At 33.0% G+C, this 16,132-nt stretch overlaps 1 protein-coding gene across 2 annotated transcripts in view; it reads left to right on the top strand.

Moving 5' to 3' along the window:
- LOC111501898 (uncharacterized) overlaps positions 1-16,132 on the top strand; it is a 56,337-nt gene that overhangs the window by 37,683 nt on the left and 2,522 nt on the right. For both annotated transcript variants that reach the window (XM_074184479.1, XM_074184478.1), the window contains exons 18-22: positions 1,734-2,282; positions 8,064-8,225; positions 8,303-8,681; positions 12,559-12,841; positions 12,897-13,025. In XM_074184479.1, the coding sequence (XP_074040580.1) occupies positions 1,734-2,282; positions 8,064-8,225; positions 8,303-8,681; positions 12,559-12,841; positions 12,897-13,025 (1,502 nt within the window). The remainder of the gene's footprint in view (positions 1-1,733; positions 2,283-8,063; positions 8,226-8,302; positions 8,682-12,558; positions 12,842-12,896; positions 13,026-16,132) is intronic.

The following is a 16,132-nucleotide window of genomic DNA, read 5'->3' as shown; positions in this document are numbered from 1 at the left end:
GTAAGAATATTTAAGTATTTGATGAGTATGTTATATCTCGAAAACTAGAGCTGATACAAAGAAAAGGTTTGTATTTTTGGAATCAGCACAGATGCAAATGTTGGCTGAACCCTACGAGATGGATAAAAAAATGTACTACAGCATTGTACGCACTGGTCTACAAAAATGTCCGCAATGCTATATGTCTATCTTGTAGGGATAACCCACAATAACCATTTTTTATCCTCGAGAAATAATAGCTTATTTACGAAGCGATTTCAAGCAATAAAGCATTAATCTTTATCTTTATCTTAAATACATTGTGCATTTAATATAGATCAATATGGTCGTTTACAGTATTTAATTTAAATTGATATTTTCGAAAATATTACATATTTAAAATGCAGGGACAAAGCGGTTGCGGCGGTACCGGTCGGGGGCCGACGACGCGTGCCTTTAAATAGCAAGTCGAAAGCCGCGCTTCGCCCTATAGCACTTTATGATTAGCATTTTATTTGTATATTTAGTATCAGCATTGCACCCCTGTTGAGCCAGGACGGATCGCTAGCGTATTATATTTTAAATGAACGTTTCAGTCTAACCTAAATGAATAAAAATATTACTACTACTACGACTACGACATTATTATAAATGGAAAGGCAGTAATCAGAAATATCTACTATGGTACATTGTTCGTAGTACTAGTGGTGTAACATACTGAAAATCCTTGTCCCTGCTGGTAGTAATGCATGGAGAAGAGAAGGATCAGATATTTCTTTTCCTCTAGCAAATCAGATCTTTATTCCAAGAAATGAATTCTCAGAGAGAAACTTGTAGAGAATTAAATTTTACAAAGGTACTGGTAGTTACCTACAAATTCCAAAAAAATGTTTGAGAATACAAATGATAACTTTATCAATACCAAATAAAGTACATTGAAATTTAAATAGCAGATGATGACAAATGGTATGAATTAACAATTAAAAAAAAAACAATCAATACTCATGGAACCAGATGGAATCCATATTCATTAAATTAATTAGTTTTGCCGTAGATATAAAATACATTGAAATAGTTTTCTTGAATTCAGTGACAAAATTAATGCTTATTATGTATTCGGGCAGGCTACTAAACGTTATCAATCTATTGAAGAAATAGTTTTTAAATAGTCATGACGATTAGATTTCATGGTATAAGATATGTTTGAATGTTTATATTTATGTGTTGTCTAATAGGTGAAAATACCTATATCTGTGTTGAACATTGAATGAAAGTCCAGTAAATATCTGGTTCATATAATTTATTTGTTGTTTCTAAAGTTTTCAAGGGTTTCTCGATTAATTTTGTTGCAGTACTCCAAATGTAAATCTAATATTGAAGTTTTGAATAAAGAAAAATAATAAAAATAATTCTGAAGGCTCTATCGAGGATAGATACATATAAGAAAACAAATATTTGGAAATTAAATCTTGAAACAACGTATTTACACAGTAGGTAGTTGGTCTTTCTGCCTATCGATTTTCTGTCTATATTCAACTTTTTGGTCATTCACTGACAAGACAAGAAAATTATCTGTTAGGTTTTAGACTTTGGGTGGGGGTAATACAGGGTAGGTATTTCCCTATAATATGCAATAATGAATGATTTATTTGTTTTTTATTTCAATGATTTTCACATTTTTCGAAAGGTACTTTTTTATTTCAGTCTGACGAATATTTAAAAGCCTGGGATTTACATGTTACATTCGTTTTCAGATCCCAGACCACTTCAAACCACGCCGTTATTGATTCTAGTAGAATGTCTCTGATGACGAGGCGGTTAGAACAGCTACTGGTTGAGCAAATGCGGATTTTCATTAACAACGAACCCCCAAGACCTCCTTCCAGGTCGGTCTCCACTATCGATCTCGGAGAGCACATTCTAGCATTGAGGTTGCACGGATGCGTTCTAAGAGTGAACAGAGTTCTTGGCAATAGCGTCGGTTCAAATATGATCGGCAACTTTCGCGCTGACCCCACTGCGGCTGTAACCCAGGACGGAATGGGTCGCTATGGAGCTAGACACCTTTTGAGCCTTATAATTGACAGCATGAGTAGGCATGTCGAAGAACTGGGAACGTCCAATAACATCCAGCATGATACCCAGATGCAAATACAAGGCATTCTGGCGATGTCTCTGTTGCTCACTGAACTACTTTTACTTATTGTTGTCGATTCCATTCCACCTCCGATGAACAGCGTTCCAGAGAGATCGACGCTCACCTCGAGGATTGACCAATTGTGTGGTCAGATGTTACAAAATAGGTGAGGAACTAAATTTATATAGACCAGTATTTTTCGAAATCTGATAACTTGGGTTTTATATGTCGAACATGGTTTGTCTTCTTTTTGGTATCATTTTATTTCGATAGCAGATGTGACGTTCTAATTTGTATTGAACAGTGATTGTATAGAAACTGAAAGATAATTGCCAATCAGCTTGTTTCCCTCTGTTGAAATCAGTACTTATAATAATAATGATCTTTATTAGCAACTTCGACTTGAGGTATATATGCTAAGTATGTTTTGCATATGCTAAATGTACTGCATAATATAAAAAGAAATTCAATCATAATTTTTCATGAATGAATATAAATAAATTGTGAATATCACAACAACACTTGATAACACACAGTACAGATTATCGGATAAGAACATACACAAGTCATCTCGTTTGTTACTGAGAGCATTAAGAAGTTTGATCCCTACGCTGTAGTGTTGTCACACAGTTCAAATATGTAAGAGTTGTCCTCAGTTATTTCTGGATTCAAAGATGTTTGATGGTTAGATGTGTTGCTTTCTGTTTTATTCATGAAGAATGCCTTGGTTGATTAAGTCTGTATTTCTACATCTTTTGTTTGATCATCTAAGAAGTTTTTACCTATCTTGAAATTGAACCGATTGTATGTCTATTTAATTCAAATAAAAATACTCTACAGTGTTTTACATTTGTTATGCGAGGCAGAAATTTTAGTATCATTTAGCCCTTTTTGTGATTTAATGAATATTTTCTATATGCCTTCCCTATTTGTTTATATATGATAAGTAATGCTTGACATTTTGTTTCCTTGTATAAGCTTTTCAGATCACCAATATTTATATTGAGAGTATCTTTTATTATCGGACGTAACCAAATTTGTATCATTAGTTTTGATTTTCATTTGTTTTCCAGAAAAAGCAAGGTCAAAGTTGTAGTAAAGAATATCATGAAAGTTTTTATATTAGGTTCGCTCCAACCTTGAGTCACAAACAGATTTCAAACTGTTTGTAAATCGTTGTTAACGCGCATGTCTGGTAAATATTGGTTTCTGATTAATTTGAAATTTCTGATTGGAACAGCTGATAGTTCAACTGAAGTTTGGCATGGAATTTCAACATAACCTTTAAAAATAATTTGGGAAAGACAGTTTTTGGCTTTCTACTACTCCATCTTAATACAAAAAAAGGGGATGAGGGAATCTTCCAAAGAAAGGAAGGAAGTAATCAATTTGAAAATAAGTAACTCTATACATGGATGTGTAGATAATGCAAAGAAGTAACTTTCAGACACAAACTGAAAGAATGTCCTCCTGAAACAGCTACTTTCATATAAACATTGAATTACACGAAAGAGTAAAAATTTTTTTCGAAACAAATACTTCTATATGAACACTGAATTATACAGAAGATACTTTTCTCTACTCAGTTTGTATTTCAAACATTCCACAACGAATGTCACTCCTAAAAATATAACCCCTTCAATTCTTTAAAAGTAAATCTAATCAAGTGTATTTCTGGAGAGTAAAAGAAGGTTGCAGTATTTTATATCTCTATTCTATTTACTTATCAATATGGAACTGAGAGGTCACCGCAATAATTAATTTGTGTAATTAAAGATGTTCATATTATAGGTTCACTTAAAGAATTCCCAATTTTTCCTGCGCCAGCAAATACATAATTTTATAACAATTTTTGCAGGTTATGTTGTTTGTAAGTTGCATGAACATAAAACAGAAACAGTAATACGGAATACGCATGCGTCAGATTGATGGTTAGAAGATAATCCTCAAACCATTCTGATAGATTTCGAACAGGTTTGAATCTTGGATGGAACAGAAAACTGATCGTTTACTAATGGTTGGAAACTCACGTTGGAACGCAATCACATTACTGCGCAGAATCCTGACTGTCAGAAACTGTTTCTGACGCTGGTTGGAACGAACCTATTTACAGTTCACCTCTATCGAGCCATAAACAATTTCCTAGGTTTCTAAGAATAATGAATTTACAAATTGCACATTATTACTTTCACTATACAACCGTTTCTACATAATTCGATTTTGAAGTTCAGCATCATATTTCATATCTAATATTTGGCTATAGTGATGGGAGACGGTTGATTGACTTACGGAGCAATTAAAAGATAGGTTAGTTACTTAAAATATCAATTTGCGTACCTTCTGATGTGCTATCTGGTCTTGTTGTTTGTTTTGTCATGTAAATAATATATATACAAATACATGCAAGAGTGTTCATGTATTCCCAGTTGGTTTTAAAAATTCATATTGAAATCTCTACATAATATATATTTCCCACGGGTTCTATAGAAGTCTAAAAGTTCAGTCAGTTTTTCTATGAAAATATCAATACTAGTAGATGGAGACTTGTAAAAACAAAGTAAAATACATACAGAGTTAAAAAGATTGAATTTAGGAGTAATATATTCGAAATATTTTTCAAGTTGGTTTTGCACCACTTCGATTATCCGTTCAACAGTAGCTGCTCACATGTATATTGCTGAAGTTGCCGGGTTCCATCCAGAAAATAGTCATCCGCCTGATTGTATACGCGAATATCACTTACAACCTTGATATGTAGTTTTTTCCGTTAACCAGCTATCGCACCCCTACGAACGATAACCCTCAGAAGTCGAAACTTGTGCGAGCTAAAGACTAACAAGGTCCTACTTTTTAACTTGTGATTCCTAACACGGATTGGACGATAGCCAGTGAAAATCGAGCGTTCTGCCTGCGGCTTGAACCATCGACTCACACATCGACACACACATTGACTGAGTGAACAAAGCACCCTCGTCGAACCTCCCAGCTACCGACCGATAGCCTGTAACATCGAAGAAATGTTGGAGATTTATCTCTTTTCTATAGATACTTTTTGGCACATTCGATTCCACCAAGAGCGGTACATATTAGACATACGCGACGAACTGTGGCTGCTCATCGTTTTGAGGTTCAACTCGGTACACCTCTAACGTCACTGTTTGAGAACTCTTTCATCTTTCAACTGCGTCTATGCGAAATAAACTTCCTGAGAACGTTTTTCCAAATGTCTTTAATCTCCAGCAATTTGCACTTTGTTTCATCTCTCAAAGTACCGTAGTTTTCCCGTAATTAATTATCCCGTTTTCCCGTAATTAATTATTAAAAATCGAGTGTGGTAGGGTGGTGACGTCACGACCCTATTCCCGCTTCTTGTTCGATTGACCAATAGGAGCAATAGAAATAATCAACATTGCCAAATCGTAAAATTTACGGAGCCTATAATTTATCAATTTAATTATGGAAGTGTATATGAACCCGTTAACGTTTCAATTAATAAAAAATTCTCCACACGAAATAAAATGTACAGGAAAAATCATGTTCGGAAACAAGTTCTATATCTAAAATCAGTGCACAAAGTCGATATATTACAAAATATTTACCTAAACTATGATTTTATGCATTATTTAATAATATACACTTATGAAAATAAAAAAATATAGCAAACTGGATTTAAGAATCATTTCAAATATTCAATGATTTCGATAAAGTCTTGGAAGAGAAGAAGGATTGTAGTTCTTTCTTTTCAATACTTTCCTTTGAGAACCTAAACTTATTATATGAAGTAACTCACTTATAAACCAGTGTGCCTTTCCGCACAATTAAAATTAGCACAAGACTGCACCATATTAATATTCAAATATATCTCTGAAACACTTTTTAAAACAAAAACAAAAAACGAATTGTTCCTACGTGAGCTGTCAGCTAAGAAAAAGTTGAAACTCAATGTTGCAAAAACAAGCAGAATGGATCTGATATGACATACATGTTCAATGTCGAATAAACCAATAAATTGTGATATAGGTACTCCATTTTCCTGAGAAAAAGAAACGATCAATTAAAATGTTCTGTAATTGCTCATTCATTTTTTTTAAGAATAAAGCCAGCAAACAAATAAATATACAATAATAAGATCTCTCGAATCCACGAATTAAGCATAAAAATAAACAATAATATTTGCCTTTATAACTGATATAGTACAAGTTATATCTAAATATGATTCTAAATAGAATTAAACGAGCTGTATTTTCAAATGGTTTTCGAATGCTCATGAACCCTAATGAAATAAATCAATTATGCATTCATGCCTTCCACCAAAAGTAAGAAATTCAAAGTTACTGGTATATTAGCCATATTGTCATCCATTCAACCAGCGCTCTCTGTAGTGTATGTGACAATGTGCTCTTTCTAATGTCAATGATTTCTACAAACTTCGTATTTTTGTTAAAATAATTTGAAAATGAATGTTGAGCCTAGTTTTGTTAAAGCTGACTCCCGACAACTTACCAAGAGTCGATTTTGAAATGATCGATGAATTTTACTTGAAAAATTTGCAATACTTTGATACCGAAATGAAGATTGAAAAATTGAAACGGTAGGTGGTATATTTAGTAGGTCCCTTTTATTTATATGACATTCATTTCAGTGTTTGTCTTTTATCGAAGGATGGAAAATTTCGATTTAATTTTTATTTTATCTCGGCCAAGGAGCAGTAAGGTGACTGAAAAGAGAAGCAAAAATATGTATAGTGAAATGTAGAATTACTCCAGAACATATCAATCCAAAAATAACCTGAAAAAATATTTTTTGGAATGTAAACTAATGACAAGGAAAATGCAGCAAAATAGGCACCCGCCGAGACCTACCTTTTACAAAAAAAAACCTTCTTTAATTAGATATTCACACCGAGTTGACAACAATAACAACAGAAACGGCGTCTGTCAAATTGGATCAACAGATCTGTGATTGGATATTAAAAACCAAACACTTGGCAACTCCGCTCTAGACATAATCAATTTTATTGGTCAATAGACACGCGGCCAATTTAAATTATTGCTTTTCGAATTATTCTTTTTTCTGCAAATATAAAATGATTTTGGGACCGATTAGACTTGATAAGTATAATATACCCCTAACTCAATCAGTCTATCAGTCTATCAAACCAGTATCATTTTCCATAACATGAAACAAGCCCATTGCGCTATTTTATTTTCACCAAGTAGAAAAAGTAATGTTGTACAATAATCAAAATGATGTATTAGGCTTTTAAAAAGAGTCGACCTAGCAAATATAGACACTTTTTTACATATACGAGAGAAAAATATTTTTTTTAAATATCTTTTTTAAATGTCTTTTCATAAATAAAATCAGCATGACTGTTTGGTTTTGAATTTTTGTCAATTATAAAACCCAAATATTTTATTTCAGTCACAATTTCAATGTTAACATTATTAATTTTCATAACAGCATTTGTCCAAACAATTTTATCATACTTCTGGAATCTGATATCTGTATAGTAGGGAGAGTGAATGTAGACTCACAGCACTTAGGCTGTACATGTGACCCATTGTACATCCTCCCAAGGAATTGTCCTCCTAGGTCATCGTCCAACCTGTCCTTTCCAGGAAGGTGAACAGGTCACTAGGAGACATCTCCTTTATATTGGCTGGTGTAGGCCAAGACTCGTCGAACACACACTCTCTTTGGCAACCTTGAGGTGTCTCACGGTGGCCTCCGCAAAGGTTTTGGAAGGTGCAGCGATATTACTGTAGTTGCGCGGCTTCTTCAACTTTTTTTTATCATACTTATAAGATGATGTCAAAATCATACTTTTTGTTTTACTGATATTAAATTTAATTTTATTATTAAATTAATATGTTTCTATACTATTGAAATACCTACGAAATGAATCAGTTTACGACCGCATTGTAACTAGTCGTTACCTTTACAGGCAGTGTGCGTATTCACAACAGCTCACAAGGAGCCTTAGGCTGATGAAGTTAACAATGAGACATGCGAACAGCGCCTTAAACCAGACCTACCAAGCTAGAAGGAATAGCATGTTACCAAGGCAGTTTACAGATAGAAGGATTCTACTAGGTTCAATCAACAGGTGAGACATAAGTCGAATATGAATGTATATACTTGATGAATGAGCATCAAAATCAAACTGGAAATGTTTATGTTCAGGTGCTTGAGAGCGATAAATCGAAGGAGAGCAACTGAGGAAGACGAGGACAATAGTGGTTCCAATTCTTCCACGCAGTCGAATAATGACTGGCACTCAATCGTTGTTGATATAATCAACCAATACTCTGCTCTAAATTGGGACATGAACCCACATCGTCTTTCGACATCGCCCAGCAGAGATAGAGTGCCCCGACCATCCCGTAACAACTTTTCCAGCAATAATGATAACACCGACGACGAAACCGAGAGATATCCTTCAAGCAGCAGCGCCAGCAGCAGCACCTTGTACCGGCCAAGCAACATCCCTCCGGCGCAGCCCACAGGACATACACACTCTAGGACTTGGAACGTTCCTACTGTTCACATTAATGATGTACCGGTATGTATGTTTAGTGAAGTAAAGATGGCATATCATTTGAATACATTACCGGTACCGGATCTATCAATATAATGTTGATTTCAGTTTTTATCTACTGCAGTCATGTATTGGTAGTGGTAGTAATAGTCGTAGTAACTTTATTCATCATTAAAGCAATCTACAGCTCCTCACAAGTGAACACATAAATGCTTATCGGACTAATCAATTATGGATTTAAATACTAGTATATAATCTTGATATTAAAATAATTACAAAATGAATAAGAGAAATAATTACATTGAACATTCAAAATGTCTAAAAGCTGCCTATCTTTCAGAAATTTCCTAATGAAGTCAAGAGTTTTAAATAAAACCTTGTACATTTTTTGCAGATCAATTGGTAGAATATAAAACTCTCTTTTCACCAATTTGACAAAAAATGGCGGATCCATTTTCTTAAATTTCAATATGGCGGCACTAGAAGTCATTATTTAAAAACTGAGCAAACTTGGTTTTTTGTTTTTCACTATATCAAGTTATTTGACAATACTCCCATAGATGACCATATTGAATTTGGAGATGATGATTTCGAAAAGAAACGGCCACTGTGTTGTTTTATCTGTTTTATCAATGAAAATTGAATTTTATAGTCTTTAAAATAATTCTAAAAGAATATATAGAGATCTATATAAAATTTTCTACTTAAGTTCATTTCCAGTAGAAAGAAAATAGGTTGACAATTGTTTTTCCTTAGAAATATCGGCTCCAATGAACTATTATACCTTCATTCCGAATATCAAGTTACCCCAAAACTGAATGACGCCATGTATGATATTGCTGGTCACCGTTTCGGGAGTTTTCGTAATCAACTCAGAAGGTCTGTTAGCTTCAAACCTCTTCGATTTAGATAATATCCATGTGACGTTATAATAATAATATTTATTGATTTCTTTAGGACATCCTAATATACATACATTATTTAAAAAATATATAAATAAATTACATAAATAACAGAAATGATGATATGATAGAAAAAAAAAATAAAAACCATTACCCAATGATTTCAGAATGGTTTCAACATAAGGATATACATAATAAATATTTTACCAACCAGAAAAAAGGAAATCAAGTATATGGTTCATGAGTTTTTTTTTTTAATTGGAAAACATTTATTGGATCTTTCAACAAAAGTGGGAGTTTGTTATACTCATTCAAACCTTTAGAAAATAAAGACCATGGGAGCTACTCGCTCTTGTTAAGTGGTTATGGATTTGAGATTTATATATAAAGAATTCTTCAAAATTCGTTGGAAGCAAGATATGTGTTAGTTTGAAAATGAATATCATTGCTAACTCGTACAGTCTCTGGGAAACAGGCAGCCACTGCAATGTACTTAACATGTTTGATGTACTAGAATACCTATTCACTTGTAAAATAATACTCATTCCACGATTCTGTAACTTTTGTAAAGCCGATACCTTATTTTGGTCAAATGAGTATAACAGACTAGCACAATAATCAAAATGGGGTTGGATTATACAATTATATAATGTAATTTTTGAGTACATCGAAAGCTGAGATGAAATTCTTGAGAAAAAATATATTTTTTTAGTAATTTTTCTATATATATAATCAAAATGAGAATGAAGATATAAACGATTATCCACCATGAAACCTAAGTATTTGAATTCACTTACGAACTCTATTACATCACCTGCAATTTGTAATCTTATGTTGAGATTGTTGATGAGTGATAGCTTATAACCAGTTGATAAGATCATATATTTTGTTTTGGAAGTGTTAAGTTTTAATTTATTGCTATTCATGTATTCGAAAACATTTTTTAGTTCATTATTCATTTGATCAGCTACTGTTTCTATATTATCTCCTAAAATTGATAAAGTGTCGTATGCAAAAATGTTCATGAAATCACAACCATGGATGGTATCTATATCATTCAGGTAGATTAAAAATAATATAGGTCCCAAAACACTCCCCTGAGATACACCGAAAATGACATCGCGAGATGATGACACTGAATCCTTTATTTTGGTTACCTGTTTGCATTGTGATAAATAATCAGTCAGCCATAACAGAACAGATTCCCTGATACCAATACTTTGCAGTTTATTTAGTAATATGTGGCGATCAATTGTCTCAAAAGCTCTTTTAAAATCTAAAAATACGGCTATGATATAATGTCCCTTATCTATTGATTCTTTCCATTTTGATATTGTGACTTGTAATGCAGACTCACATGAATGATGTTTTCTGAAACCTGACTGATATTTTAGTAAAATATCATTATTTTCTAGATATTCAATGAGTTGATTATAAACTGCGAGCTCTAATATTTTTTCAATACAAAGCAAAGTGTTGATTGGTCTAAATTCCCAGGATTTATTTGTGTTAGGGACTTTCTGAATTGGCACAAGGACACTGGTCTTGAGCTCCTTTGGGAATCTGCCAGTGCTTAAAGATGTATTTATAAAATGCAACAATGCATGTCCTATAACACCAAACGTTTTTTTAATAAGTTTTGCAATTGAGTATTTCATTGCTGTATTTCATTTCCACTCCGTTGATCAATTTAGACAGATCTGCTAACTTCAACACTTTGAATTTCTCGAAGGAGTTGTTAATCGATATAACATTGTTCTCATGAAGTGAATCAGATTAATCAATAGTGTTCGCAATTTCTTGTACGCTATCAATAAAATAATTGTTAAATGATTCTGCAATATCTAGATTATTTTTATGAATGACTGACTGACCATTTATTTTGAAATAAATACCATCATTAAACGTATTGCTATTAATATCTCCAGTTGTACGGGTTTCACTTAAAAGCACTAAAGCAGGATTATAACATAATATTCTTACTATAAGCTCGTTTCTATTTGCTAAGATACTCTGAATGTTCAAATAAATGATATCACTATGATACTGTATATTAGGAAGCTTTACTTGTTTTTTGATGTAGCCATCATAGTTTTATTTACTAAAGTAGGTTTATTGTTAATATATTTAATTATTTTTGAGAAATCACCTTTTTTTTCCATTTCTCGCAGCTGACTCTTCATTTTCATGTAGTATTCCCATTCCCTCTTTGTTTGATCACTGAATATTCGTAGGTTTGGTAATTTAATCCGGCTGTTCTTTAAGATATTCAAAGCATCTTCTCGTGATTTGAGAATAACTTTGAGTAGCCTAGGTTTATTTCTCATACTTTTTCCTACTCTAAAAACCTTGGTATTACTGATATCAACGTTGAATTCATTAAGTAACTCATTAGTTACATTCAAATCCTCTTCTACACGTTTCTGAAGAGTATTAGCCTGAGACTCCTTCAGTCCTCCTATCATAATATTTCGTTTCCTTTTTTGTCTCTCTAATAGTTCAGATATAACCTCTTCTGAAGACTCATCAGTATCTGCGCCTTTGTTCTGAAAAGACAATGAATTGTTGGCTAATCTTTCAAAATTAGCCTTCAATTCATTCATCTGGGTAATCAGTGAAGGTACTTTCCAGAATCCTGATTCACAGTCTTCACATAAACAATGTTTTCAGCTGTAGACTTTTGATTTCTGATCCTGTTACAATTTCCACAGGGGTCACCACTGCACAGATTTTTTTCTGCAACTATCACAGGCAAAGAGCTGGGTTAATTCAAATTCTCCTTCGCATTTGGAGCACTTCTTTTTATCCATAATTTTTTCGTGAAATTGGAAGAATCCTATGAACTAATTAATGCCTTACTCGAGAATATCAGGTACAGACTTCGTTTTCTGTTTATGAATTTCACAACTGACACAAGATCAGTTATTTCACAATTTTCACTACATTACCGAAAGTATTGTGAAGTTGCTCCTAATACTTGACCTAATATACATTCTCAGGTAATGGACCCTCCTTTGTCACCTTCCTTCGCCCAGCGACTCAACTCGCACAGGCAGCGCTTCGCCGAGCGAGTTTCGGAGTTGAGATCGAACCCTCAGATGGGATTGTACAGGCCAAGGTTTTTGCATCCGCTCTATGCCAGCGTGAATCCCTTTGACGCCGACCTGGATGATCCGCAACGAGATCAAATCTACGACAGCGACATGATCACCACAGTGACGCCCAATCACCGGATCCAGGCTTGGGACATTTCAGATTGGAGCATACCAAATATAGGGATTGGTGAGTTTTTTTTTGGTGTGAAGAACGTTTGAGGTGACCTCTAGTTTTGTTGCAGTTACGAGAAATGTTGTGGTCAGTGAGTGCAAGATTCACAATGATGCTAGTGTTGATGTTGCTAAAGATGGAACTATTTTGGTGACCCTTTTGCCTTCCGGCGGTTATTTGAATGTCACTAATAGGTTAGGTGAGTAGAAGGGATTGTTTTTCATTGACTTTCAAAAAGTTTTTATTTATATTTTTTGTGTGTATTGAAAATTTTGAAGTAATGGTAGTATTTGCCTTAGAACACCAGTGAAAATGAAATCATGATAGTTCATTCTGGGCTAATTTGAGAACTCCGTTAAAATTGTAAAGGATCCCAATCAATTTCATAGGATATAGTGTTAAAAAATCTTTGAAAAAAACAGACTTTAGACAATTTTGAGCAGATATACTCCATAAAAAGAGTCCATATCTCAAGAAAGATTTTTCCCATGGTCTATATAGAGAAGTTTTATAGTTGTTAAACAGAATCAAATAATCGAAGAAAATTTGAATCATTACTTTCGTTAAAATTGTCCCATTAGTGAACAATGCTACTAAACTCGAGAATAAACTTGGGATGAATTGTGAAATTGCATTATTTATGTTTGGACATAATGGGGAATGTTCCACCTGACGAAAATCAAGTAGTTTTCATAAAAGAGCTCTAAAACAACGCATTTTGAACTTATCATTTCAACTTTTTTCTTTAAAAAAATATTTAAATACTTAAAAAAGAGGAATGAAATAATGCATTCAACATTTAAAGGGATTCGTTTCTATTTCACCATTTGGCAACATCAGTTATAGCTAATAAAGGACAATGAATCTGTTACCTGTATGAGACAAACAAAAATGACATATTTCAGAGGCGTGTTGTTCTGTTTACTTATGTTCCGAGTTCCGAGACATTTTGTGCACCTAATTTATCTTCCTCTATATAAATAAATAACAAAACAACTAATGTTTATGTGGCTTGTGGAGGTGGTATTGAACTATAATTTATATTTTGCCTTAATTGTTGATTTATAAAGATAATTCTTCTTTTTTAAATTAGAATATCTAGGTACGTATAAATTATTTCAATTTGATATAGGCGCTGTTGCCAATATGTGTATTAGAAACAAATTTAAAAATTAAAACCCAACATTTGAAACATCAATTTGAATACTTTTCGAAGTGAATTTGAAAAACTCATGAATTAAACTCAACTTTATTTTGTTTAAACTTGTATTTGCTATAATAACCCAAATTGAGGAACATTCCCCATTGCAGTGAAACATATAAAAACTATAGCACAAGTAGACCTGATTGTGAAAGACTACAGGAAGATCTTATATGTCCACAATATGCTTCTACAGTTTAGAATCCTCTTCAACAAGTGCACATAAACACATAACCAACTTGAAACACATTCAAAATAAATTTCTGAGGTGTGTTGTTTTCAGAATAGGGGGTTCTATATCCTACACATACTAAATTAGCTATAAATTAAGACAATGGAGGTAAACTGAAAAATTGTATATCTAATCTTATTGTTTGAGTTACTTAATAATAATAATAATAATAATAACGTTTATTGTGCAAAAACAAGTTTTATACACAAAGGGAAAAGGGTTAGCCAGAGGCTATCTTCCACTCGTCCCATAATTAAGAAAAAAAATAAGCATACAGTAAGACTATAAGTAACAGTTACAATAGACACAAAAATAATATAAAAAATACCATTATGGAGATAATATAAAAGATTACAATCATTTTTGAACATCCAAGAAATGAATTTTCAAAGTTTTTCCGAATTGATATATAGGCAAATGAATATACGGTAATAAATTATTTAGATAGTTCGGTCCAAAGTAAGAAAAACATCCCTCAAATTTGGTGGTAACATGATATGGAATGGTAAATGTATCTTTTCTTAAATTGATAGAATGATTATCAGATCACTTACTAATTAATCTGAACATGTAATTAGGAGTTTTGCTTTCCAATAGTTTATATAAGAATACAGATATGAGATAACGAATTCTAAACTCAATATTCAGTTGATCTAATTTCAATAAATATGGAGTTACATGATCACAGTAGTTTATGCAGCACACAAATCTCATACAAGCATTTTGTATGCGTTGAAGTTTGCGTTTATTATATATAGTCTGGCAAGAAGTTGTAATACACTGAGCAGCAATACTCAATATGGGGATAAATCAATGATTGATCTAATTTCGGTTTTGTTTCTTGAGAAAGCTGGAACTTGAACTTGTATAAGGATTTCAGTTTAAAAAAGCAAGTTTTGTAAATGTGTTTAATGTGCTCGTTGAACGAGAGAGTGTTATCGATATATACACCTAAATTATTTGCTGAATTCACCCAGTCAATCGGTTCATTGTCAAGAAAAAGATGGAAATTTGTTTCAACTTCATTTCTTTGTAGATCAGATCCCAAACATAGGGCTACTGTTTTATTTGGATTTATTCGAAGGCCATGATTTTTGGAAAATAAAAGTGTATTTTCTAAATCTAAGTTCATCCTGGTGATGGCATAGTAAATATTATAAGATTGACTTGACAGATATAATTGAAAATTATCAGCATATAAATGTACGTCGCACTGGGATAACGAGGCAGGAAAGTCAAAAATGAAAAGAGATAACATTAATGACCTAGAATGCTACCTTGTGGTACACCAGAAGAAGTTTCCTGAATAGATGAGCATAATTGATCATTATCCAGTATAACCCGTTGAGCCCTTCCTGTGAGATAGCTTCTCACCCAATCTAAAGAACTGCATTCAAACCCAATGTATTTTAGTTTACTCAGCAATAGTTTGAAGTTTACCAGATCGAATGCTTTGCTTTGATCAAGCATAACCAAAAATGAGACCATCGATTTGTCCCGAGAAGTATGATAGTATTATATGCTTAAATTGAAAGTGATATATTATTTGCTGTTATCAGCTGCTACAAGCAATTAATTTCAAAATATATGGCGTCCAAACAAGTGATAATGCTCTATTTGTAGTTCCGTATCATTGCTGTAACCATGTGTATTACAACTTTAACAGGACTCGTGCAACATGGCAATGAAATTGAGACCTGTGATCATTGCTTCACTGGTGTAAACCTAAAATCTTTCAATAAATCACTATCTTCAACCATACAGTCGGGTTTGTTTTTTCTTTGATCACTTATATTCCATTACATCTCTTGCATTTCATGGCAACATGGCAATGAAATTGAGACCTGTGATCATTGCTTCACTGGTGTAAACC

Source organism: Leptinotarsa decemlineata, unplaced genomic scaffold (assembly GCF_025532065.1).
Source record: "Leptinotarsa decemlineata unplaced genomic scaffold, Ldec_3_MD MMD2_tig00026354_RagTag_RagTag, whole genome shotgun sequence".
Lineage (NCBI taxonomy): Eukaryota > Metazoa > Arthropoda > Insecta > Coleoptera > Chrysomelidae > Leptinotarsa > Leptinotarsa decemlineata.
Note: the sequence above shows the minus strand (reverse complement) of the source record. Positions and strands in the feature narration are given on the sequence as shown.